General features: G+C 45.7%; 1 protein-coding gene across 2 annotated transcripts in view; it reads left to right on the top strand.

Annotated features, from left to right (window-relative positions):
- Positions 1-25808, top strand: part of INTS11 (integrator complex subunit 11) — a 717472-nt gene that overhangs the window by 136986 nt on the left and 554678 nt on the right. For both annotated transcript variants that reach the window (XM_069610104.1, XM_069610105.1), the window contains exon 7: positions 11235-11269. In XM_069610104.1, coding sequence (XP_069466205.1) covers positions 11235-11269 — 35 coding nt within the window. The remainder of the gene's footprint in view (positions 1-11234; positions 11270-25808) is intronic.

Genomic DNA, 25808 nt, shown 5'->3' with positions numbered 1-25808 from the left:
TCATTCCAGTTGTTGACTCTGCCTTCCAAGCATAAAGACTTGCCTTTTATCCAGTTTCCTCCCATTCATTCCAGCCTAGCTGCCACTCACCCAGCAGGGTGACTGTCCTTGCCGGACAGTCAGCCAGCCAATCACGCCAGAGTGCATTTGGGTCTCCTAGGAGACTAAGCACAGGGAGTTACGGGCACCACCCTCCCTTCCTGCTCACCCCAGACACTCCGGCGCCAGATGCGGTCTTCAGTCCTGAAGCCCACCAAAGGCGATGGAACAAAGGGACCAAACCTGGTTTGGCGCCCAGAGACAAACTCTAGAAGGACCTTTCCAAGAAGAAATGGTGAATAAAGAAGACCGGGACCTGTTTAAACAAAGGGGGCTCAGAAAGCCATCTTGAAAAACATGGCTCCCGCGATTCTTAGCTACCCGAGCTACGAATAGTTTGCGGTCGGGAAAAATCATGGTAGTTTGTTGTAAAACCACTGTCACCAGCCATTCTAATAGGAAAGGGTAGCATTTGACTGATACATGACTATCTAGACATAGGGGATACTAGGTAACCCCTCCAGCACTCTGTTGTAAGACAGGGTGTGCTGGGTCTAGGAATTTAAAAAGATTAGTGAAGTCAATTTAACTTTACTTTCTCTGGGAAACTGTAGTTTATCCCAGCAAAGGTATTTAAACCTTGGGAGATTCTGTAAGGCTTCGGTGTGTCACTGCACTGAGGGTGCTGTGTGACACACATGAAAAAGATGATGCCTATGGAGTTGTCTAAAACTCCATAACCAAATGAAAACACAAGGGTAAAACACATTTCAAAATACATCAGTGTGGGAAAAAGGGTCACACACTCTCCAGGTAAAACAAATCAAGTCCTCAAAATCCAGCAAAGTTGGTGGGGGTCTCTAAGGTGGAGTGAATTGGCACATTTTTGAGAATTTTCCCTAACAGCCACCTTCGCTAGCTTGCCAAGAACCTTGCATCTTGGGACATGAGAATCGGGTCATCTAGGTATTTGATCATCCACACTCCTTTGGCTCTCGGACTTGCTCTCACTGTCTTCATCAGTTTTGTGAAGCACCTCGGGCGGACCAAGTGCAAGCATGTGAATTCCCAAATCACACTTAACCCCTTTGTTAGAATATCAGAATAATATGCATCTTTCTTAGCCCTAAGCGTATTCCCTTTTTGTGATCAAAATCCAGTTCTTTCAGTAATATTCAAAATGGAATCAAATTTGTCAGTCATTGACTAGAAACAAAATCTGAATGTGTTTTGTGGCTTCCTGTCCGTTTTTCTAAGAAAGGGATGCGTCCATGGACAGGTCATGTATCAGTCACCTGGCCTTCACCGATAAACCTAGGTTAAATAAAATTAAGGATAGGTCCATCTATTCTGCGAAGTAAGTAAAGCTGTTCCCGTATGGCTCTATTCTCTTCTTTAAATGCTGTCCAAATGCTGACTGCACCAAGCAGAGGTTAGTTACACATTGAGTCCTAGTGGTCAGCTATTCCACTTTGTTAAACACACAAAAGGTGTCTTTAAGGTTCTACAAATAGGGTGTTCATTGTTGGAATATAGGGCAAGGGGATTCTATATTTAAGGCCTCAAACATAAGTCCCCGTCCGTGAACTGGCGGAAAGAGTTTGTCATTAAAGCCATAAGTAAAGTGGAAACTCGCAATAACTATAATGACGGTTGAAAATGTGATTTGTTCTGCCTTCTGGGGATTAGGGCATTTTCATGTATGTAGTCTGAACATATTTGTGTTGTTATCTCTTGTAAACAATTAACAAATGACCTATGCTGATGGAGGCTTCATTTTCTGTATAAAAGAAGAAGCTGTGTACTATTTAGGCACTTCTTCTCCACTCTCCATGAAATACTGGTCGTGGATGAACCTGAAGTCTGCTCAAATGTATGATATGTGCAAAATAAATCTTACCTTGTAATTTTGAAACTCTGCCTCAGATACTCTACTTTGTTTGAGTTATAGCGCTTAGAAGTCTCACCTTGAAATGCAGGATCTTCCTTTGTCTGTTGTAGATTGGGATTGGTATATACACATCTTTGGATGGACCAACCATTCCTCTCTCAGCAAGTTGTTGGAGCAAATGAATACCATCCCTTTTAAAATTGCTGTACCCCACCAAGTTGTTGAATTCTCACAAACTGATCACAGGGATTACTTTACCCTTCCTTTGCACTAAGACGGGGTGGCTGTATTCTTGCCCCTTTCACAACCAGCATCTGAATTTCCCTGTCCATTAGAGAACACTCCTCCTGAAGTAGATGTGGTTGAGGGAGAGGGGGAAGAGCACACATTGTGAAGAGGACTCCAGTAGGTCCAGCTGAAACCCTGACACAATGTATAATACCCATGCATCATGATCTGACACAGTTAGGAATAAACAGTGATATTCAACCTCCCAGTACCTGGATCTAATAATACCCTGACCTGTGGTAATGACTGGCTGCCTGGTGTTCCACCATCATCAGCAGAGGCCGACCCAACTTCTGGGTGGAAAGAAGGTATCTTGTTGGCGAAAGTCCTAGTAGGACATTACATATTGGTCTCCTTGGAACTATCCACAATATAGTGTGAGCAGTTCGCTGAGGGGTCCCTACCCCAACAGTCTCACCCATACGCACTTGAGGGAAACACTCTGATGATTTAGGCTGTGTAGGTGTTTACAAATGTCCTTGGCTCTTTTGCAAAGAGGGTCGCAAACAGCAGACCTGTGCCCTCTGGCCCACTTCAGAAGACACATGTTCTCAGTTTGGAGCCGACATTCACTCGAGATGGCATAGTATACATTGCCGAAGAGGCAAACTTCCCTCTTCACCCAGCCTGCTAATATCATTAGATCAATGGGCTCATCAGTATACATCATCGGTTTTGAGCTATCCATTATTTGGGAAAGCAAACCCGTGAGATCCAGTCATTGTTCCTGACAGGACTTCTAGGAGCTGCCAAGACCTATCTTCCGGTCTCTCTTAACCACTGAAACAAACTTCAGAATTGATCTCTGTATGAAGGGAGCCAGCAATTCTGTTCCCCGTAGGCCACTTGAAGTTTATCTAATAACAGTGATTGGTTGCTGAGCGGCCCTTCCGGAGGAAGACTTGTCATGGGAAGGAGCTGGGCATGGTAAACCTGAAATTACACTCTGCTTTCATGTAGCCTAATGCCTTCTGAAGTGGATGTGTGCACAGCCCAGTCCACCAATTTACCCAGAACTCTCTTGAAACTTTAAGCCAAAGTGCTGTCTTGGACTGACACATTTGTAGGGACATGGCATGGTCTCCCAGAGGATGCATCTTCTTTAGTTAGTAAATCTTTATTTTGGAAGAGTTCCTTTGAGATACAAAATACTTGTATTTCTATGAAACATAATATGGTAATAAATGTTCTCATAAATGCCCTCATTAGAAAGTTGTGCAACACCCATACAGCAGATATAGAATTAACCATCCCTAAATAAAAATATGCCAATTTGCATGCTACAAATCCATAATTCGAAGGGATTATGTCCTCCAACGTATTCCTTATCTTGATAGCTTTACTTCCAGCTTGCTGGCCTCAGAATTTTTTTTTACAGTAGAGGGAGCTGCTCATCGACGTCCGACGAGTTGGTGTCCCTCGACAGCCTCCGTATCGGCGCTGAGGTCATCATGCGTATAAATAGACTCGCGCAGCGTCCATTGCTCAGTTCCGTTTTTCTGCGCTTCGTGGGCCTCGGAATCGTGTTGCTCAGTTCGTTATTCAAGTAGATTCTACTTATTCCTTGAGTATATCTTACTCTTTTCGATGGCTTCCTCATCTGAACCGTCGACCCCACGGCCCGGCTTCAAAAAGTATTGAGATTGTGGAAAGAAAATGTCATTGACGGATCCTCACAGGATCTGTTTGTGGATGCATGGGATCGTAGCGCCATTGTTCAGAATACGAGGACTGCATGTCCATGACGGCGAAAGCCTTGAAGGAGCGTAAGGGGAAGCTCGAAAGAGGTAAGACTCTTGAAACTTCTACTCCTTCGAATGTTTCCTCGACAGAGTCGAGACATTAGTCTCCTTGCCGTCACAGGAAACATTCTCATTCGAGGTCTCGAAGCAGTTCCCATCACTCTTCTAGATCCAAACATTCGAAAAAGAGGCATTGAAGATCTCCCTTTTCTTCGTCGTCTTCTCTTTCCCAGGAAAGGGTCACCTGCCCCACAAAACACAGCTCTCCAGCTAAGTGGGAGGAATTCTGTAAAAAGATGCTTAGCGTCTTCGAGAAGCGGCCTCGACCCCCTCGGAGATGGCTAAAGGTGATACCCTGGGTGAAAGACCCAGAAAAATCAAAACGCTGTGAGTCGTTGCACCCGGCGAAAGAAACTGCTCGAGAGCGTCACAAACCCTCGAGCAAAGGCAGTAAGACTGCATCATCAACACCTTCATCGAAGGCCCCTTCGACTCATAAATCTGCGTCATCAATGCCATTATCGAAGGGCCCATCGACGCATAGATTGGTCGAACCGACGCCGTCCTCGACGTCGATGCAGATAAAGGAGAAACCTACGGCTGTCACTACTTCGCAGTCAGTATTCATACCGAGGGCTTCCACCATGACCTCCAGAATGTCGTTGATAACCTCGAAGACTCAGAGTAGGATTCCGATCCTCTCGAGTTCTTCGAGGTCGCTTCATACATTTTCGACACCTTTTTCGGTTTCTTCGAAGCCTTTGACTTCCGCGTCGACAATGTCGACGTTTTCTCAACCGGTTACTACAAGCTTGGCCCCTTCTGCTTTAGAAATGGGTTTTAAGCCTTTTCCAATGTCAGATTATTTCAGAGCCTTGTCCTTTATTTATGAAGAACGTGAGGATTCTGATCAGGAAAGACCTTTCGGGTTGCAGAGAACTACAACACCTGTACCAGAGGAATTTATCTCTGAAGAAAATAGGTTGAAGGACCTTCAAGAGTCCTTGGATGATGCACGTGGGTTAGATACTTCCCCAGAAGTAGAATTTGCCAAACCAGACCCAGGGGAACATGTTGAGACCACTTATAGAACTTTAATGGCCAGAATAATAGAATTAATGGGTTGGTCTACACCTTCACCTGCGTTTCAACAAGATGATTTTACAGACATCTTAATTAAAGGCGCACAGGAAGATCCTGTGGTTCCATTTCATACTGCATTACTGAGGAAAATATCGACCAACTGGGAAACTCCTGAGTTTATCCCGGCAGTTAACAAATAACTATCTGCCAAAATAGGGTATCTGCTTCTGACCCTGAATATTTGTCCAAACATCCAACTCCAGAGAGTCTGGTTGTTCAAGCAGCAGCTTCATCGAACAGTAGATCTGCATACCCTACTGTTCCACAAGACAGGGATGATGAGAGATTTGACGGTATGTCAAAAAAGGTCTTTTCTGCATGTAGCATGGCACTTGAATCCATTAATGCTACTTGTACACTCGCAAGATTCTGCCATACACTTTGGGAGTGTGCTTCATCAGCGGCTGACTGCCTGCCGGAAGGAGAAGAAAGGGAAGCTTTTCTGAACATCATTAAAGATGGTAAAGACGCAATGTGCGAATCCCTTCAAACTGGCATTGATTCTGCTGACAGTATCAGATTTGCGTGGTTGCGAAAGTCTGGTTTTGCTCCAGATGTACAGGCAGACTTTTGAATATGCCCTTTAACGGCTCTTCTTTATTTGGTAAGAAGGCTGATGACAGCCTAGAGAAGTTACAAACATCCAAGGCAGGAGCAAAATCCCTTGGCGCTGCAATCCGTCAAACTCCCTATCGCCCCTCAGGAACCTCTTGGAGAGATAGGTCCTTTCGTTTTTATTCCGCATTCGGAAAAGGCAGAGGACAACCGGCTCAAAGAGGCCAAAAGAAATTCACCCGAGGTGGATGTAAGTACAAAAGCCACAGCAGCAGAAGGTGCCTCTTTACCCTTGGCATCTGCATCAGCCGCCTCTAACCACTCTGAGGACTCTCCTCACAAGACACCAGTAGGGGGCCGGTTAACTCAACATCTGACGGAATGGCAGGCTATTACGTCAGATGCTTGGGCATTGGAGACAGTTGCCCAAGGTTACTACCTGTCTTTTCTACGCACCCCTCAGAGTCATCCACTGGGGAACAACTCTTTGAAGTTTCCAGATCCGCTCCTTTTGCAGGAGATTCTAGACCTGCTGGAGAAAGGTACCATAGAACCGGTACCTGTAGCGGAGAGGAACAAGGGTTGGTATTCCCTCTACCTTTTGATACCGAAGAAGGATGGAGGACTGAGACCCATCTTGGACTTGAATTGAACAAATTCCTCAGGAAGGACAAGTTCAAGATGGTAACTCTCTCTCATATCCTTCAGGCCCTCCAGCCTCAGGACTGGCTGGTATCCCTAGACCTTCAGGATGCTTCTTTCCATGTGCCAATCCATCGCAAACACAGGAAATACCCGAGGTTCGCAATTGGCAACTCTCACTATCAATTTCGAGTTCTGCCATTTGGGCTGACCTCCGCCCGAGGGTCTTCACCAAGCTAATGTCGGTAGTGGCTGCAAGTCTAAGGAGGGACGGGATCCACGTCTATCCCTACCTAGATGATTGGTTGATCAGAGCAATATCTTCTGAACAAGCTCAGATCCAACTAGATTATGTCTGCCACTTCCTTCACAAACTGGGCTTCTCCCTCAATTTAAAGAAGTCACAGAGGATACCATCACAGAGACTCCAGTTTATCGGAACGGTCCTGGACACTTCCCTGGGGAAAGCTTCGCCACCAGAGGGGAGGGCTCAAGATATTCTGCAGATGGTAACCAAGTTTCAAAATGCCCAACGTCTCCCAGCCTTCGACTTTTTGAGGTTGCTAGGCCTCATGGCATCCTGCATCTTCCTTGTGCCAGAGGCTCGCCTGAGAATGGGATCTCTCCAGTGGGCACTAAGAACTCAGTGGTTGCAATTCTCAGGAAAAATGACAGATCTCCTTCAGGTTCTGGACAAAGTGGCTCGAGACCTTCAGTGGTGGGCCTGTCGGGAGAACATTTTGAAAGGAGATCTGTTTTGGCAACCATGGCCGGAGATAACAGTAGTCACGGATGCCTCACTCACGGGGTGGGGAGCCCATGCCAACGACTTGACCATCATCGGTCGTTGATCTCCATCGGAGTCCAGACTACATATCAACCTGTTGGAGTTGAGAGCTATAAGACTAGCGCTGAATGCTTTTCTGCCATCTGTACAAGGGAAAAATGTCCTAATAATGACAGACAATACAGTGGCCATGCACTACCTCAACAAAAGAGGAGGCGTAGGATCACTGTCACTGTGCAGAGAGGCGATGCAGCTCTGGTTTTGGCCAATTCAAGAAGGAACCCGTTCGTAGTGGACTGAGAGTTTCCATTTCTGTATGCGTTTCCTCCAGCCCCTGTCATTCCTCAGATGATCAGGAGGTTGAGAAGATTCCGGAAGACTATGATCCTAATTTCCCCAGACTGGGCCAGGAGAACGTGGTACCCGGACCTTCTGGACATGTCCATCTGCCCTCCGATTCGTCTTCCACACAGGGAGGATCTTCTCTCACAGAAAGGAGGTCAGGTTCTCCATCCAGACATCAGAACCCTCAACCTTCACTATTGGTTTCTGAAAGGTTGAGCTACAAGGATTAGGACCTCCCAGATGACGTCATGGAGGTGTTGCTTTCAGCCAGAAGGCCAGCAACAAAGACTTTATACCACTGCCGTTTGAACACATTCTGCAGCTGGTGTAGAGAAAAGAATATTGAACCCTTTTCATGTGGTACACCAATGGTGTTATCCTTTTTACTCTATTTGGCGAATTCAGGTCTTCAAGTTGGTACGATCAAGGGCTACCTCGCAGCACTATTGATCTTCAAGCGCACTGCAGAGGAGCCATCATATTTCAAATTACCATTAGTAATACAATTTCTGAAGGAGTTAACTAATGTTTATCCCCCGAGACCGTCCAAAGTTCCCTAATGGGACTTAAATTTAGTCTTAAATTTCCTGATGGGTACTCCTTTTGAACAACTCCACTCTTGTTCATTAAGATTTCTCACCCTTAAAACTTTCTTATTAGTGGCTTTGACATCTGCCAGGAGGGTGAGCGAATTACAAGCCCTATCTTGTAAACCCCCCTCATACAATTTTTCACAAAGACAAAGTTGTCCTGCAAGTGAAGCCTAATTTCCTCCCAACGGTGGTTTCTGAATTCCACATCACTCAGAAGATAACCTTACCCTCATTCTATCCTCCTCCCCATCCAGGGAAAGAGGAAGAGAGGCTACATAGGCTGGATCCAAGGCGAGCCTTGATGTTTTTATATCAGCAGACTTGCTAGGATTAGGCAAGCAGACCAACTGTTCATAGGTTACACAGGGCACAAATTAGGATTGCCAATCACAAAACAGACCATTTCCATATGGATTATTTTAGCCATTCTAGAATGTTACAAACTGGCAGGGAAAGAGCCCCCTCAAAATCTTTGGGCTCATTCAACCAGGGGTATCGCAGCCTCTTCGGCCCTCCAAAGAGGGGTACCGATTCGAGACATATGTGCGGCTGCCACATGGTCGTCCGCACATACCTTTACGAAATTCTACAATCTGGATTCCTCCTCTAGCCAAGAGACTAGATTTGGCAAAGCTGTGTTACAATCTGTTCACTCTTAAAGGGAAATATGACAATTTTACTCCCACCTCTGTTTACACACCACTGCTATGGGAGTCCATCAAGATAAGGAATACGTCGGAGGACAGAATCCCTTCGAAGAACAAGTTACTTCTTACCTGGTAACGTTCTTTCGATGGGATGTTCCTCCGACGTATTCCTTATCGCCCCTCCCATCCATCCCATCAGTAAAACTCCCCTTGTGGTTGCAGCTTTCGCTCCTTCAAGGTCAATAACCAATTCATGCACAGCCACTCTTAAGCTTCAAAACGGAACTGAGCAACGGACGCTGCGCGAGTCTATTTATTCGCATGATGACGTCAGCGCCGATACAGAGGCTGTCGAGGGACACCAACTCGAGGTACGTCGACGCACAGTGCCCTCTACTGAAAAAATGTTTCCGAGGCCAGCAAGCTGGAAGTAAATCTATCAAGATAAGGAATACGTCGGAGGAACATCCCATCGAAAGAACGTTACCGGGTAAGAAGTAACTTCTTCATTATTATAACAACAATAGTTTGGTGATGAATATCTTTATATGCAGTGCAAAAAAATATCAAATGGAGATTAGTTTCCTAGAGAGTTAGACAAAACAGACAAACATGACTCCCCATGAAATGATTATGCTACTTTTGCGTCACTGTATTTAAGGCAGAAGATTAAATCTAAGCTTAATGATCAAATAACGATTGCTTAGATAGGATTTGCCCTATCCCTTTAATTGCAAATTCAGAGATAAGTTCCAATTCCCTAGACTCTCTATGCAATGCAAAGGTCGGCTGTAAATAGTTAATGTAGTGCTGGAGGCAATCCTTGTTTAAAAAGGAAAGGCCCCACCCCCACATATTTAACAAATGCACATTGGCCAAGTGCAGGCATACGTTCTTCACCCAGGGAATATACAATCGATTGGGATGCTGCCATATGTCTTCTAGACTAACCTGTGACAGTGACAGTATAGCCTTCATGTTTTAGAAAAAGTTAAATTGGTCATGTTTTCATATAATCCTCCAAAAAGCATATACCCACCACTGTGTGTGGCATAAGTAGGAGCCGATAATGGAAGCCCCACTCATTTAAAAGATATTATGCTCTCCAGAACCTGTTTTACATTACAGTAAGCAAATATCTCTGGTCTGTAAATAATAGAGGAGTTGATTTTGGCAGTGTATACTTTTTAAAACCACGTTAATGGGTTGGGATTTAAAATGGGTACAAAAAACAGGAAATGCCACCTAGAGCTTGTGACATTTTTAAAGCAGTCTTTTCAATATACTTTTCATTCAGACTAAGTAAAGTTTTAAACCCCAAATGGCTACATCTGTTAACAAGTGGAATTGGATCTAGACCCGTTTTTAAAAATAGCAAAGTGATAAGGGGATCTGTGGACAAATAACATGGGCAGATTCTTTGTATTAACCTTTAAATCGACCTTCGACATAAACACTGCAAAACCAGAAATCAATTTCTGAACAGCCCACTGAGTCCATACAATCGGAGCTGAATCATCTGAGTAAGATCGAATCTGGATAGGAGTTCCTTTAACCATTGGAATATCTATATTTAAATTAACTACAATTGTGTATAAACCATTCCAGTACAAATTAAACTTCCTCAAACAACTTGCATTCCTCCTCTACATAAGGACACCGCTCCTACTGGGGACATGGTGAAGAACGCATGCTTTAAGACAGACCTTATCAGTAAGATACTGGGACCCTTAGCAAATGGGAAAAGGAGCATATAGAAGGAACACTGCCCAAGGAGAGCATGTAAGGAGTGTTACATTTTTTTACTTTTTGGGAAATAATAGTCCTGCACTGGTATTGGGATAATTGTGGATCCAGTTTGTGAGGAAAAGGTGAGACAGGGACAGAGCTTTGCTTGTGCTTTGCCTCTCATCTTCCAAACACCCTCCCTGTGCTGCTAACTTGCACTGAATAGGGGGTGGCACTGCCCAAAGAGAATTTCGTGCAACATTGCCAGAGCTTCATTGGGGGTTGCTGTGTTGTACTGAACCGGCATACAGCTGTGAAACCGAGGCCCTGGAGCTGCATGCCCACACTAGGCAACCCAAGCACAAATGATGGAACTTTTGGCACACCTGACAACCGATGATGTGCCCACTTTCTCTATGGAAAGCAGGCATTGCCCGAAGCAGCGGGCATTCAGCGGGGGTGAAGCAAGTGCGCAGTGCACCCAACAGCAAACTTGAAGGCAAAATGCATTATCAGCTCAAGAAATCCGCAATCGAAGCACAATATTTAAATGAACAGTGAAAGCCAGTACTTATCTGTTGAAAGAGGAGAAGCTTGAGACAGGGCATACACTAGTTTGAATGATTAAAGGAAGTGATGCATAATACTCGCCTTGAGGTCTTGCCATAGAATTTAGAAATCTTGAGTGCCCTGTTTTTCTCTCTCCCGCTCTGCCTCTTTCTTATGAATGATTACAATTGGTTATTTATTACGTGCAATCACAATACTACATAGTTGTTTTGGCTTTTTCCCCACATAAAATACATAATTTTATTTGTCTTCTTTTTTTGGCAGGGTGATTATAATATGACACCTGATCGTCACTTGGGGTAAGTTGAGAGCTGGTGAATACCTATTACAGAGAATGTTTTTATGACCTCGTTATGTTTCAAATCCAAATTAAAGCATCATGTTGCTCAAATTTGAAATGGGCCTACATTTTGAGTGGAAGCATTAACACAACATCCCAGTGCTGCTTGAAGGAGGTTAACTATAGGGAAGCTTTTTTAAATTAAAGAGCAGTATAGAGGCATCGTTGGGAATGTTTAGTGGCCAATCTCCTGCGTGAATGAGTTTAGTAAATGCTGAGACCTTCTCCCAGGCCAGTCATGCGTCTTCTTGCAAGATCATATGCCTATATATTAGTAGAATGGATCCCTCGCTGAAACCCTGCTTAAAGTCTCCTCCCTGGTGGCCAGGGGAAGGCAGACTCTTCCTGATCCCAATCCTGGAGGTGGTGTACTGCGGGAGGATCACCTGGGAGGAGACAGGACCCAGGGTGTTGAGGAGAGTCCGTGGGATGAGACGTGGTATTCCTCCACTGACAGGAAGATTCTTCCCAATGTACCTAAAGAGGTAATGGCTTGTTGCCATTTTAATGTCTCTAAACCTCATATAAGATCTAGGATTGTGAACCCTAAGGTTATAAAATCAGAGAAAACTATACCAAAAGAAAGATCCTTTTTGGTTTCACAAACTAAATATCTTTTTCAATCCCCACGGTATTATGTAAAGGAGAATGTAAATGTCTTCACTAAATCTTCCTCTATGATAGCTGATTCTCATAGCCCCTCTCTTAAAAGCTTAAGGGGAATACGATCTACCCTTAAAAATAATAAAACATTCGAAAAACCTAACTTTGTTAAAATGGACTATGAGTCCCAGAATCCTAGAGATACTGAGACGAGTGAGTGGGCTAAAGAGGCTTGCAAATGTAGCAGTTGGGCAATTAAGCCTAGTAGCAATTGCAGAAGTCTGGCAATTAAGGTTACTTAAGGGTTCTGTGATTTGGGCACCAGTGAAGAACAATTACTGCCCCATTGTTTCATCTCGCTTTCTCAGTCCAGCACTCTGGTGAAGGTACTTTAAGGAGTGAAATCTTGTCTCTGTAGGTCCAGACGGAGTCCACCAGTTTCGGGAGGATTTAATCCTCAGAAGACGATGCACTGCACAGTGGCCACAGGTCCCAAGGCGGTTTGCAACCCATGAAGGTCTCAGCTCGTACGGGGATAGCTTGAAATGCAGAATGTCTTAAGAATGATTGGTGTGACCAATCCAAAGGGGAGAGTCTTCCTCTTCGGCGTTCTCCTGATGCCTGGAAGAACAGGTCGGACAGCAGCGTTTACACAGACCTCTCTGGTCATCTGGAATCGGCTGCAGACATCTCTCCTCTTCTTCCTCATCAATTCTTTTGGTCCAAGGGTCAGCTTGTCTTCAGCCTCAGGATCATTGCCTCTTATGCAGGAACCCAGCCAATCAGTATCCATCCACCATTCCAACTCTGGGTGGTGGCTGTCCTTTTTAGGGCGCCATCCTCCTAGTTGGAACTGGTTCCAGACAGACACAGCCGAAGACAAAGAACAGCAGAGTTTCAGAGTACTCCCCTGTTTCCTGTCCTCACAGACAAACTGGCACCTTGGTGGGCTTCACAAAGGGGTTCCGCCCAAGACAAAAGTCAAACCAGGACCTTCCCCACCCTGCACCACAGCAGAAGGACCAAACTGAAACCAAAAAGTGATGGGTGGAAGGTTTTGAATAATCTGAACAACTAGCACTGCTCTGACGGGTATGCCCAGACGTGGGTTGCGTGCCTGTTGGGCCCAGAGACACAAGCTATGCCTCACTGATGGCGCCCAATGTGGCCGAAACATGTTTGGGGATGCTTGTGGTCTCGTGCAGAAGGAATGTGACCCAGCAGTTTGGGGTGTGACCAAACCTGATTTGCATAATGGCTTGGCAGGCTGAAGAACGTTGGTCTGGAAGTTTGCCCAGAGCGATGTCAGTGGTTATGATTAATTCCAAACCTTCCACCCATAACCTATTTTGTAGAAGGGACACGCCATCTTGAATTGGCAGAAAAAGAATACTATCACCATGTTGGGTCAATGGTGACCCTCCTGTGCACTACAATTGCACAATAATTGGACAAAAGTAGGTAGGATAAAAGAACTGCCGCCGGCCATTCAGATAAGCTTGTCACTGTAACCAAATAGTTACAGGAGCATTGAGAAAGAGAATACCATGTAACCCCTCAGCACTCCACATAAGGTGGGGTGTGCTGACCTCACAATATAAAAGATAGGAAGGACACTAAATATCCCCTTGCCCTTGGGAATGTGTTCCCACAAGGGAAATAACAGAAAATAGAAAGGGAAGCTGAAGGGGCTCGCTGCAACACTGCACAGAAAGTGCTGTGTACTGTAAAAGTCGGACAAATGCCATAAAACCTGGAGGAAAGCATTTCTCTGTCCTGATCTTTCCTGATGTTGTTGACCACCTGCAACAGCAAGCTCAGGGTCCCCTCCACTGAGTCTATGGCTACACCCAGAAACTACATCTTCTGTACAGGATTGATCTTGGATATCTCCCAATTCAGGAGGAACTGGAGGAACCACTGATGAGGCTTGTGGATGGGTACCGCTAAGTAGGCGTTTTGCAGATCTATGCGAGCCAGCCAGTTTCCCTCCTGTAGTATGACTCTTGAGTTGAATGCCTTCCATTTTGAAATGCCGATAGACAAGAAAGGCATTTCCTTGTCTTGTCCCTGAGGTTGATGACCGGCCTGACTTTCTACTTCCTTTTTACCAGCAAGAGGTTGCTCATGAAGCTAGATGTTCCTGATCGGCCTATCTTATTGCCTTTTTCTTCAAAAACTCTGCTACCTATTTTTCCATGAGCACCTGGTCCTGTTCTGACAGGTAAACCGGTCTGGGCAGACCTTCCTAGCTGGACTCTTGCCAGAATTAAAAACGGAAGCCTTGCATTTTCTCGGACACCCATGCTTCCCCGGTATTCTCCTGCCACCTTTCGAGGTGCTTAGCTAGCCTGCCGCCTATTGCTGGTAAAGCTGTGCGTGGGCTTCAACCTCTGCCAGCCTTCCCAAAAACATTTCGGCCGAAGACCCTCTTAAGCGAAGCCTGCACCTTATCCAGGGCGACAAATGTGTGCACAAATTCGGACATGTCCTTGGTGAAGGCATCCCCAAACACGAACCCTTTTGCTGCTGCCACTTCAGATGAGGCCAGTTCCCCCAATTTTAGGTCAATTTCCACCAAGATGGACCTCAACTGTTCCACTAGAATGGCGCAGTTTGCTTTTCCGACCAAGCAGACGGCCCGCTGGGCCCACCACGCCTGCATTTGCCTGTCTCCCCTGCCATCTATAAGATCTTCGCAAGTGGGCCTACGACATTCAGGAGCTTGTCCTGACAGGTGTGCCAAAACCTGTCGATGCCTTTTATGAATGTCCTGCAAGTATTTGGCCATATAAAGCAACATTCGCAAGTCAATTTCCGGAGTTTCAGCCACTTTATCAGGCAGAACGGTCGTCCTTGCACAGTAGTGTCTGCAGGCGCTTGCTCAAGTAGGCCACCTCGGAGGACCTCGGGTACACCAGCAAATCCAGGTCAAATCCATCATCAGATACCTACGCGTGGCTCCTGTTCTTTCTGCGTTCCTTGCTGGGCTCCCCTCTGGTGGGTGAGGAAGTGGAGGAGCTTAATGTAAGCATTGACTACTAGTCACTGGTGTAGCCAGGCGTCTCGCTATACTCCTCTGTCATGCCGTTTGCTAGAAGGTTTCCCTGGCATATAGGAAACCAATGGCAACTTCACCGCCATTGATTTGTTCCACTTTGATTTCCTACTTCCTGTTGCTCCGCTCTAGTCTTTTTCCTACCCGCTTCCTTGTTTCCGTATTTAATCACACCACCTTGTTTAGTTCGACGCGTTGCAACTTTTTGCATGAACGTTCCTTTTACCGCTCTGCGCTTGCTCTCAGCGTACCTTTCGTTTGCTGCTTTACCGGTCCCAGTCCGGTGCCGTTTGTTCCTTCCTTGCCTTATTTTTTCTTGCCTTTTCAGTCCGTGGCTGGAAGTATCTGTATCCTGTATTTCTGCCGTTGCTTCCTTCCATTGACTCAGTTTTCTCCTTCTACTCTTGCCCCTTGTTTTCGGCTCCTCGGCCCCTCCCCCTCTTGCTCGCTTTCCCTGTACTCTGACCTATCCTCGGGTCTTCCTCTGCTTACCTTTATCCTCCTTCTTTCTCTTTCTTTTCCTTCCGTCTGCTTTTCTCCTAGCGTCTGTTGCCGTACAGCCTTAGATCCGGGGTTTCGTTTTCTAACTGGAATCCCGGTCTTGCGTGTTCTTCTTCCGCCGCATCCAGCTCTGCTCGCACGTGATCCGTAGCGATCACGAGTTCCATCACTTACCTGGAGCCACTTTTCCTCTGGAATCAACAACTTGCCTTGAATCCGCCCTTGTCTGGAAATTGGCTACTCTGCAATAAGACTCAAACACTTAAGAGAGGTTTTTTTAAGCGCCCGCATTTTCCTCTCTTTGCGGCTTCTTCCGGAAGGGGGCCCCTTGCATCCCTGTTCTATCAGGGGGACAGGGTGGCTTCTAACCGTAGAAGGCCATTTATCTTCACTAAAAGGAAAACATCAAGGAGAAAGGGGCGAAGACACGAGACATCTACAGAAGAATCAGGTGAAGAGGAATGGGTTCAGGATAAAGGCAGTTCTGGTTCCGAGGAATTTTGTAACAAGTCTGATAACCTTGACATCCTCGCCCTGTTTCCCTCTGGGCTGGAGGGTAACGTCCCCACAACATGCGCAACTCCTGGACAGAGATCACGACTCTTAGAACGGGCATGCTTGCTAGTGTGCAGGGATTTCCTGGTCTTACGCGCGTCTTGCCTGTTGCCGCCATCTTCTCCCTTATACTGACTTCTCTCTTTGTGGGGCCTGAACGTTCTAGGTCCCTGATCGAAAGAGATCCAGTCATCAAGTCTAATTTATTTGAAATTTGGCCCAGCCCTGCCAGTACTGCTCTCAAAATATGGAGGACCCTGCTCTGGACTTCCATGCCTCTTCCCATTAGATCGGGGTTCACAACAATACTGTGTAATTAGCAGAGGCTTCCTGCTGTTAGGGAGATTTATCATTTTTATGGTTCACCCCCTCTCCTAGTGAGACCTTGAGCACTTTTTGCACTCTTTACTCCTGAATAAGTGGAGCCTTTTTCCACTTATTCATTCCTATGGCTCTGTCTTTTGGAACTCTATTTGTTTTTTACCTGTCCTATGGAGTCTATTTTCATCCATAACTCTTAAAGGCATCTGTATTGTACTATTGCAGCACACGGCTCCTTATGGGCAGTTTTACTGGGGACCATTAGTACCCTTCTTTGAGATGTTTTTTATCCTAGAGTAACTACAGTTCTTATGCATAGAGATATACTTAGTATCTCTCCTAACATTTTATAGTCTGAGAGATTGGTACACACCACCTCATGTGGAGAGCCAAAGAGATACCTAGTATCCCCTTCTTTCTGCTCCTGTGACTTTTTAGTCACATAGCCAATCCCCTAGTTATTGCTGGTGGCAGTGGATGTGTTCTACCAACTATTGTGTGATTTTTCTACCGCAGGCTATTCCCATAGCCTCGGTAGTGCACAAGAACTTACTTGGGGCCTCCCTTCTTTTTTCGCCATTACTAGCATGGTTGTTCTTTGTCAGCCCTTCTTCTACCTTTCTGGGAGGGGGAGGCCTGTGTGTGTTTTTTACCTTTGACGGGTGCAATTGGGTGTCCCCACCTAGGCTCCAGTATCTGGGCAGGCAGGAATTGAGGGATGAGTTTTCCACCTACATCCCCCACCCCCCCCACCCGCGGTCCTTTGTCTGCCATATTGCCTGAATCGGACCAGCTAGCACTGGGGTTCTGGATGTCCTGATTGGACAGCCAAACGCCTCTTTCTGTAAACTGTTGAGGAAGAATACAGAGGAGTAAGTGCTGGTACTGTATAAAAGTGCAGGTCCTGGAGTGAAAAGCAAGTCAACCACTGGAAGCTAAAGTTACCAAAGAAGAAGATGACCAGAGATGCCTGCAGACCCTTTGCAACACCTTGAAGCGACCACTGCTGTCCTGAACCCGTTTCCTGTGCGATGGTGGAACTCCGAAGAGGACTCCTCCTTCCCTTTGACTAGTGGTAACAACTAGTCCCATGACAAACTTTGCTTTGAGCCATCTCCCGAGGTCCTGTGATTTTCCGGAGCTGCAGAACCCCAATACCAGGAGACCTGCCCAATTCCAACTCAAAAAGTCCTCTCTCCTACCCACATCAAAGGAAGGACCCTCGACTGGGTATCCAACCTAAACTGCAATATCACCACCACTGATATTGTCCCACAACTCTGGACGGATCACCTCCTTATCAGATTTTCCGCCACACTTGACTTCCTCGGCCCCAAAACCATCAGCCTAGCACCGACCCGAAGTAACAAGGATATCTCGGCGGAAAAACAAACCCCCCCCCTCCTCCTCCCTACCATCAACGGGCTGGAAAGTGATGCCGATCCCGACACATTAGTTAATACCTTCAACAACGCCATGACCAAGGCACTGGATACAATTGCACCAGTCAAACTCCGCAAAGGCAAGCAGGAATCGCATCTGAATACCTGGTTCACAACCCAACTAAAAGAGCTAAGACTACAAAAAAGAAAGCTCCTAGTGATCTGGCGCAGATCCCTAACTGAACTATCTAAACGCTACAAAAAAGAAATAATCAACACTAAAAAGAATATATTCAATGACAGAATTGCAATAGCCAAATCTAACACTAAGGAGCTCTTCTCCATCCTACGGGAAATGGAGTCTCCAATCCAAATGATAGATAATGCACCCAAGGGTAAGACATGGTGTACCAACATACAAAAAGCCCTAGCGAATACAATATCCTCACTCCAACTCAAAATAGCCAACAAAAAGGCCTAACTGCCCCTCTTTGATCAATAACCTCCACAAAAGACAGAAACTAGAACTATTCCACCCTTCAGTTTCAAGATCATCTCCATTATCGACACAGAAAAAATCATACTTTCCCTCAAACCGTCTAACTGCAAAGGCGACAGCTGCTCAGCGCAAATAATAAAGGATGCAGCCACGGACCTAGTCCCCTTTATTTCCAAGCTGATAAACTCTTCGATTAAATCAAACACTGTGTCCACCAACCTGAAAGAATCCTGGGTCCTCCCCCTGCTCAAAAAACAAACCCTTGACCCTACCATACCAACTAATTACAGACCCATCACCACCGTGCCTTTCCTACTTAAAATTATTGACAGAGTAGCTTACTTACAAATCCAGGATTATCTAGAAACTAACCATCTACTAGGCCCACGACAATCTGGCTTCCGCCGTCTCCATGGCACTGAAACAGCCTTGGTAGACCTCAAGACTCAAATCAAGGAGCTGAAGGATAACGGGAAAACAGCTTTGCTACTTCTATTGGACTTGTCGGCAGCCTTCGATCTGGTGGATCATGCAGTCCTTTGCAACCATCTTAGGCTTGCAGTCAACTTCTCAGGGGAGGCCAGAGCATGGGTCCAGTCCTTTCCAGCTAACTGCACTATGAGAGTCTTCTCCCCAACAGCCTCTGCCGATCCCATCCAAATATCCTGTGGAGTCCCTCAAGGATCCTGTGACTCACCCACCATGTACAACATCTTCACCAAACCGCTCTTCGACAAGTTGGATAGACTGGGCGTCACCTACACTAACTATGCTGCTGACACCCAGATCCTCATACCCCTTTCGGGCAACTTCGAATTGGACTCGGCCTTGGTGAACAAGATATATACCCTATTCAGGCATGGATGACGACAAAGCTGAGATACTGATGCTTGGCTCTGATTCCAACCTCAAAAAACGAAGCCCAAACTACGAATCCTTCAACATTGATGACATTATTATCAAGGTGATGCCCTTGGTCAAAACCCTAGGATTCTACTTGGATTCCTCTCTCACCCTAAAGAAGCAAGTCAACTCCCTTGCTTCCTCAACTGCCTACACTTGCAAACTCATCCGAACCGCTAGACCGTACCTCTCCAGCACCAGCTGCATTTCCCTGGCCAATGCTCTCATAATGTCCAGATTAGACTACTGTAACGCCCTGTACTCGGGAGCCAACAAGTATGTCACCGATAAACTACAAACACTGCAAAACAATGCCCTGAGAGCAGCGTTGAATATCCCCCACAGAGAGCACATCACCAAATTCAGAATAAAGGCACATTGACTAAAAATAAAGGACAGAATATTCATCAAAACAGGCATTTGGACGTGAGAGAAACTGAACAACCTAGCACCACCTACCTCTTGGAAAAAATCACTAGGAAAACAACCTCCTGCCCCACGAGATCTGCCAATACATCCATGCTCGAGATCCCTAGATTCAAACGTTCCACGGCTGGAGGAACCAGCTTCCCAGTCAAAGCTGCGCAATCTTGGAACATACTCCCTCCTGACCTTGGACTGGAACAACCTACCCTAAATTCAGATATAATGTACTCAAATGGCTTTGTATTAATGACTCCTAATTGGATCCTCCTTACCCTCTCGTGACTCTCCCTTGCATGACCACCGCACCTCTCGCATCTGCCTAAGCTTCTCCAGACACAAATATCGTACCTATTGCATCCATCTAGGCGTCAACTAACTTGTAATTACCTGCCGCCACCATGTTGCAACCATTGGTGCTAGTACTATATCTTGCCGGGATGCTTTTTTATGCACGTGAAAGTATGTATGTAGATGTATGTATATGTATGTATATGCAATATGCACTGTACCTAAGCTCTAAGACTACTTGTACTGATGTGCCCAGTTACCTAAGGGTTTTGGTGTGTATTATCAAATTAATAAACAAAGTGCAGCATCGTGGAAGGGCAGAATCCGTCCAAATCTTTGCTGAGCCCTCAAGGACACTCCAGAGCTCCGATCTAACTCTCCCAGAGCCCCTCATCAGAGTGTGGGGCTGCAGGAAGCGAAGAATATTGGCCTTGCAAAGCACGTCCTTTCTTGGTGCGTCAGAAAAGGTGTCAAAACCGCAGAGTGACCAAAGTAGTTGATGAAAGCTGTGCCAGACGTCCTCCCTCGAGACTGCTGCTGAGCGATCCCGTCCATTGTCCTGCCTTTCGTCATCAGACCAAGGAATCTGGAGGTCGGGTCCAGAACTGCAATATCACGGGGCATCCAGCACAAACATTTTCGTCAAACCTAAGGTACTGTGGGGAAAAGGGTATTGCTTCCAGAAAGTCGCTCCAGAGCATTGGAGAGTGCGTAGAGGTACCCAGGACAACCCCCTCTTATCTCCGACTCAAGCTGACAGGGTCTCCAACATTGGTTAAGTCTTTTTGCATCGTCCTTCCTAGAGACTAGAAAGTATCCACAGGAACATTTGACTTTAAGCCTCTGCAAACTGCCTTGTAGCTAGGGTTGTGTTTTGGACTTTAAAGACTTTCTGTACAGGGAAACTGCCTCTAGAACCTGAAGCTCTGCTAGGATAACACTAACTGTTTTCCTACCTAAACGTCGCCATCTGACTAAATGCAATTACCGTAGTACTTTGTTGGTGCGCGTTATTACCGAAGTACGGTAGACCTGTCAAACTCCTGTAATAATTGTACGTGTTCCACAACTACCAACTAAGAATTGGCCTTTTTGAAAGTATTGTAAAGTATACACGTGTGTGTTGGTTTATTGTGCTAAGTATTTAACAGTGATTCTTGTGTAAATGTAATCTATATTTTAATATAAATGTATGTGTAAGTGTTTCTTTGATTTGCATTACTAGCTAGGTTCAGAGTACTTAACTACAGCTCACATCATCCTCTTAAGATAAGCCTGACTGCTCCGCCACTCTACTAAGGTCTCTGAGTAGTACGGACTGATACCAAGAGTTGGGGATCTACAAACCACTGGGATAGCTTACTAAAGTCTTGCCTCCAAGTGGGAATTTAGGAAAACTCCCCTAACACCTGCCTTCTTTATAACTTCTCTCAGGTTTTCCTGAGACCTGGACCTGTTCGTATGTAGCTTAACGGCTGCTGTGTGGTGTAGGGCAGGTGTGCTGACCTGGGAGCCCCAGCAGGTGGCGTGCTCTAATATTGAGTTGAATGCTGATGGTACCAGCAGGCTGAATACTACTGTACCTATGAATGAGATCAAAACGTTCCGAAAACTAAGCCCCTTCAAGCCAACGGAAGTGCATATTGGCGCCCGAAACTGCATAATGCAGATCCAACTGACCTCCGCTCCACTTCCTATGGTGGACATGCGTGGCTTCAGCTATGCTTTGCTGGCTCACTAAGCCCGCGTCCCTTTCGGGACTAAACGCTGCATTGCGCTGCATGTCTTATTTGTGCTCTGTGCACTATGCTGTAACAGTATGAAAACAAATCACATTCGAATACTTCTCACAAACCATATATGTATGCAGTAAAGGGAAGGTACTTATATGCTGCTCGAGCATGCAAAGAAAGAGGAAGTGCTGAGGAGGATGCTAGGTTTATATGGACATACTCTTGCTGATTGGTGGACAGTGTCACGTAGGGTTGCTTCAGCAGAAGTCAAGTTTCAACTATAAACAGACTGACAGTTTCCAGGAAATTGTAGTTCTTGTGTTTGGTTTTCTTGGTTGAAACTTTATTGTACATTTGCTGCTCGAGTTGTAAAGTAAAAGAGAAAATCATAATGCAAGCCTCTGGGTCTTGACATAGAATCTTGGGTTTTCCTGTTGGCTTTGATGGCCTTGCTTTCCTCCACCGAATGACCTAGTTTACCGCTACCCTGAGAGCGTGATAAGTTTACATACCTTGGCATCAGGATAAAGAGGAACGTCTTTGAAACTCGTTGGGAACGATTTCTCTTTTAGTCAACTTTCGCTCCATATTCTATGGACCCCAAACATGTTGCTTTTGTTTTTGAACATGTCCTGACGACGTGCTTCACTTCCCTGACCTTTTGCTCATTTTGTCATGGGGAAATAGATCAGTCTTTCATACTGTAAGTAATGGGAAATTGTTTCCGTTTTTGTCTTTTACTTTTTACCTGTTTTTGTTAACTTCTTTAACAGTGCACAAATCTTACGATGCAGTGCATGGGGATACTTTTGTCTAACCCTAGTCTTTTACACTGGGCATTTCTGGTTACTTTTATATGTGCCTAAAGACAAGCTGGTGGCAGGAGTTACATTTTTGCCATTTTTGCAGTACTTATTAGTTTGCGTACTTATTAGTTTGCACATTCACGTCTGACCACTAAATGTGGCTAGTGCCCTAAAATGCCCATGGAACACGGTTTTTCACTTGTTCTTTGGCCATATTGTTTCTTGGCCGCCTTGGGTCAGGAAATCCCTAATATTGCCTGGGGCTATTTTCGAAGGATGGTGCAGATCCTTACCATTGGTGGGCTGGTTTTTGCCATGAGCCAGATTTTCGGCTAAGAAGAGGACTTCTGCGCCATTCCAGCAGATCAGCGTTACAGCCAAGTATCCTGTGTAGCCATGCAGCCGACTGAAGACCTGTGGATGACTCCTGAAGAGGCCTGGTGACCATTCCTGCTATTGGCCCAGTGAAGCCCTGCTGGACTATCTGAGAAGACCCTTTGTGGTGCTTCGACCCTTGGACTGATGGGACTAACCAGTCTGGACACCTTCTTGCACTTCTGCAGTCGTCCCTGGACCCCCCCTGGTAGACTGGCCAGCTCTGAATCCGGCTACCGTGCCAGAAGCATCGCTGTTCTGCGTTTTTGCCTGGAACTTCGTTGGGCGCCAGATCGTGCCAATAGTCTCCTTTCTGCCAAGTTTCAGCTTCCCAGCATCAAGGGATCCTGCATGGGAAGGACTTCTTCAACCACAACTGGAGAGATGTCTGCTGTCACTGTGTGCGATGACTTTCCCTGGAACCAATTTTCTTCCATCTGGTCAAGTGTCCTGAAGAGGCTTGCATCAGTGCCTGCTGCATTTCTTTATCAGAAAGGGTTGCACTCAGCTCCTGGAGCCGACAGGAATCTTCCTTGCACCCTCAGCTCCTGGGCATCTTCTACTGGATCCAGTGGCGGGAAAACCTACCTCCAGCAATTTCCAGTCGACCTGCCTAGTCACTTGGGAAAATCGGAGTCTGGGTGATGAGTAATCTCAATAGTTACAGCCACCCCTGTCTCCCCTATTCATCGCCAGTATTTTTCCCCGCAGAGTATTTTGACACTGATTTTTCTTTATTTTTTTCAGTGAAATAAAATCTGCAACATGTGGGGGGATTAAAGGGATACAAGGGGTCGGGGTGCGGGAAATAGGTTGTAAGTAGCTGGGAATGGAAGGGGTTGGGGGGATCCCTCCAACTCCCAATAGAAAACATCAGCAAAAAACTCAGCAAAAATTAAACTGTTCAAGTAATGATCTAGAACTCTCCCCTATAATACATTTTGGAATAAACCTGTTTATTCCATTCCTTCGTTTATTAAAATGTTTATTCTAAAAGCTGCTCTAAAACATAGAAAAAGGATCTTATGTACCTGTAATATTCTTGAGGTCTTTGGAACATTTTTCACCACCACCAGAACCTTTCCTACCTTTTGTCCCCTCCCCTGAAAATAATTTTTGTGACTCTGGGCACAAGGCCCCATTCAATGATTGGACTTATAAAGTTAGGATACTATTCTTGTGAACTGGATTTCCTTACTGCATCATAACGTACCTTCCCTGTGTGTGCTTTAGTGAATTGTATGCAGTTCTACAAACCTAAGGTGTCTGTAAATATGTTTTGATAACTGAATGTTGTGTGATATTACCTGCTTGATTCGTTTTTCTAGTGTGTTTTGGGCCTATAATAGAGTATTTTTGTACTTGCCTGTCTAAGTGGAATTAATGTGTTCTTCACTGTGTGGACCCTTGTGAACACTCACTCACTGCTGAGACTATAAGCCTCAACCACTCTCCATGCTTACCTTGATTGGGTTTGACTAACCTCTGAGGTCCCCTGTTCACTATAACTAAGATGGCCTCCTGAAATCTGTCCACCAGGCCAGATTTTAGAAATCCATCTAACGTACAGCGACAACACTTTGAAAGCAGTTGATGGTATCGAAAGATCTGCTCCTTTTTGGAAAAAATTGCTGCTGCCTCTAATGGGCAGGGATGCATTGACTAAGATGGTGGTCATCTCCAGGTTTCTATACTACTTTGCTAATATGCTGTGCGAAATACCTAGAAGTACAAAAATGTTGGATGCTGCAATTAGGGATATTTTATTGGTGAAAGGCAGCAATTGTTTGGCATTTTCCACCCTCCAGGAACCGTAACACTGGGGGGGGGGCGAGAATACATCACCTGAACTCTGAAGCCTACTGCCTGGCGGCACAATTACAGTTTGTAGCGCAGTGGTTGTCGGTTGACGAGACCCCAAAATAGACTATTGGCCGGATTGATGCAGCCCTATAATGCTGTTGGGTAGAATTTTTGTGTACAATTCTCCCCACTTGTGAGCCACCCAGCACTTTTTGCTGGACTGTTGGATGTTTACCAGTTCTCCTGACTGAGTGGGAACCTTCTTCCACACTCACTCATTCTTTACCTCTACCTTTGGGAACCTTTTTCACCTCTTTTTATTGTATCTTTTTGGAGTCATGCTTTCCTCCAACTTTTAAGGCATCTGCAATTTATTATTGCAGCATACAGCACTTTCCTTGAGCTGCCCTTTTTCTTTTCATTGTGATAACAAATGTTACCAAGGACAGGGGGATACTATTTTACCCTACCTGACTTTATTTTGTGGAATCGGCACACCCTGCCTCTGTGGAGTTCCGAGTGGACACAATGTATCCCTTTTCCCACTTCTCCTGTATGATATATTTTATTTATAGCGTGCCCATACACAAGTGTTTCAAGGCGCGACGAGGCAGGGGAGGAGTACAAGGGAGGACAAGACAATGATCTTACTAGGCCCAGTGACATTGAGAATGCGCAAGTGCACGGGAGAGGGGAGTGGGAAGTGCTGAATATGTGATCATAAACAGCAGGTAGTGCGACCAGTTAGGTGGAAAGTGCAAGAATTAAGCACAGGCAACAGGTGTCTAATAAGTGCAGGTAAGTTGACTGTAGGGTTACCGATAAGGACACAAGTGCAAGGTTTGCCAGGAGGCGGTGCGGGTATGCAGCTGGGTGGGCAGAGATCTGGACCCGAATTCAGAGGGTAGCCAGGTGTCCAGTGCAGAAACCGACAGATCAGCATGGGGAGAGGAAGAGAGGAGGCAGAACCAAAGAGGAAGGTCTTGAGGTGCTTCTGGAACCAAAGATGGTTCTCCTCAAGTTTCAGAGGCAGGGAGGCTGTTCAGAGGGAGTCCCCAGCCAAAGAAAGAGATCTACCACTAACTCGTTGCTTGGAAAAGCGACTGACCCTGAGGGAGTTGGAGGTGGAGGTGCAAAGAGCTCGAGTAGGAAGGTATTTTCCAAAGGGAGAGGTGTAGGTATTGCGGACCCAGGCCCCAGAATGCCTTGTGGACAGTGCAGAGGGTTTTGAACGTAATGCCGCCA

This window comes from Ambystoma mexicanum, chromosome 8 (genome assembly GCF_040938575.1).
Source record: "Ambystoma mexicanum isolate Mex_15411 chromosome 8, UKY_AmexF1_1, whole genome shotgun sequence".
In the NCBI taxonomy this organism is placed as follows: domain Eukaryota; kingdom Metazoa; phylum Chordata; class Amphibia; order Caudata; family Ambystomatidae; genus Ambystoma; species Ambystoma mexicanum.
Note: the sequence above shows the minus strand (reverse complement) of the source record. Positions and strands in the feature narration are given on the sequence as shown.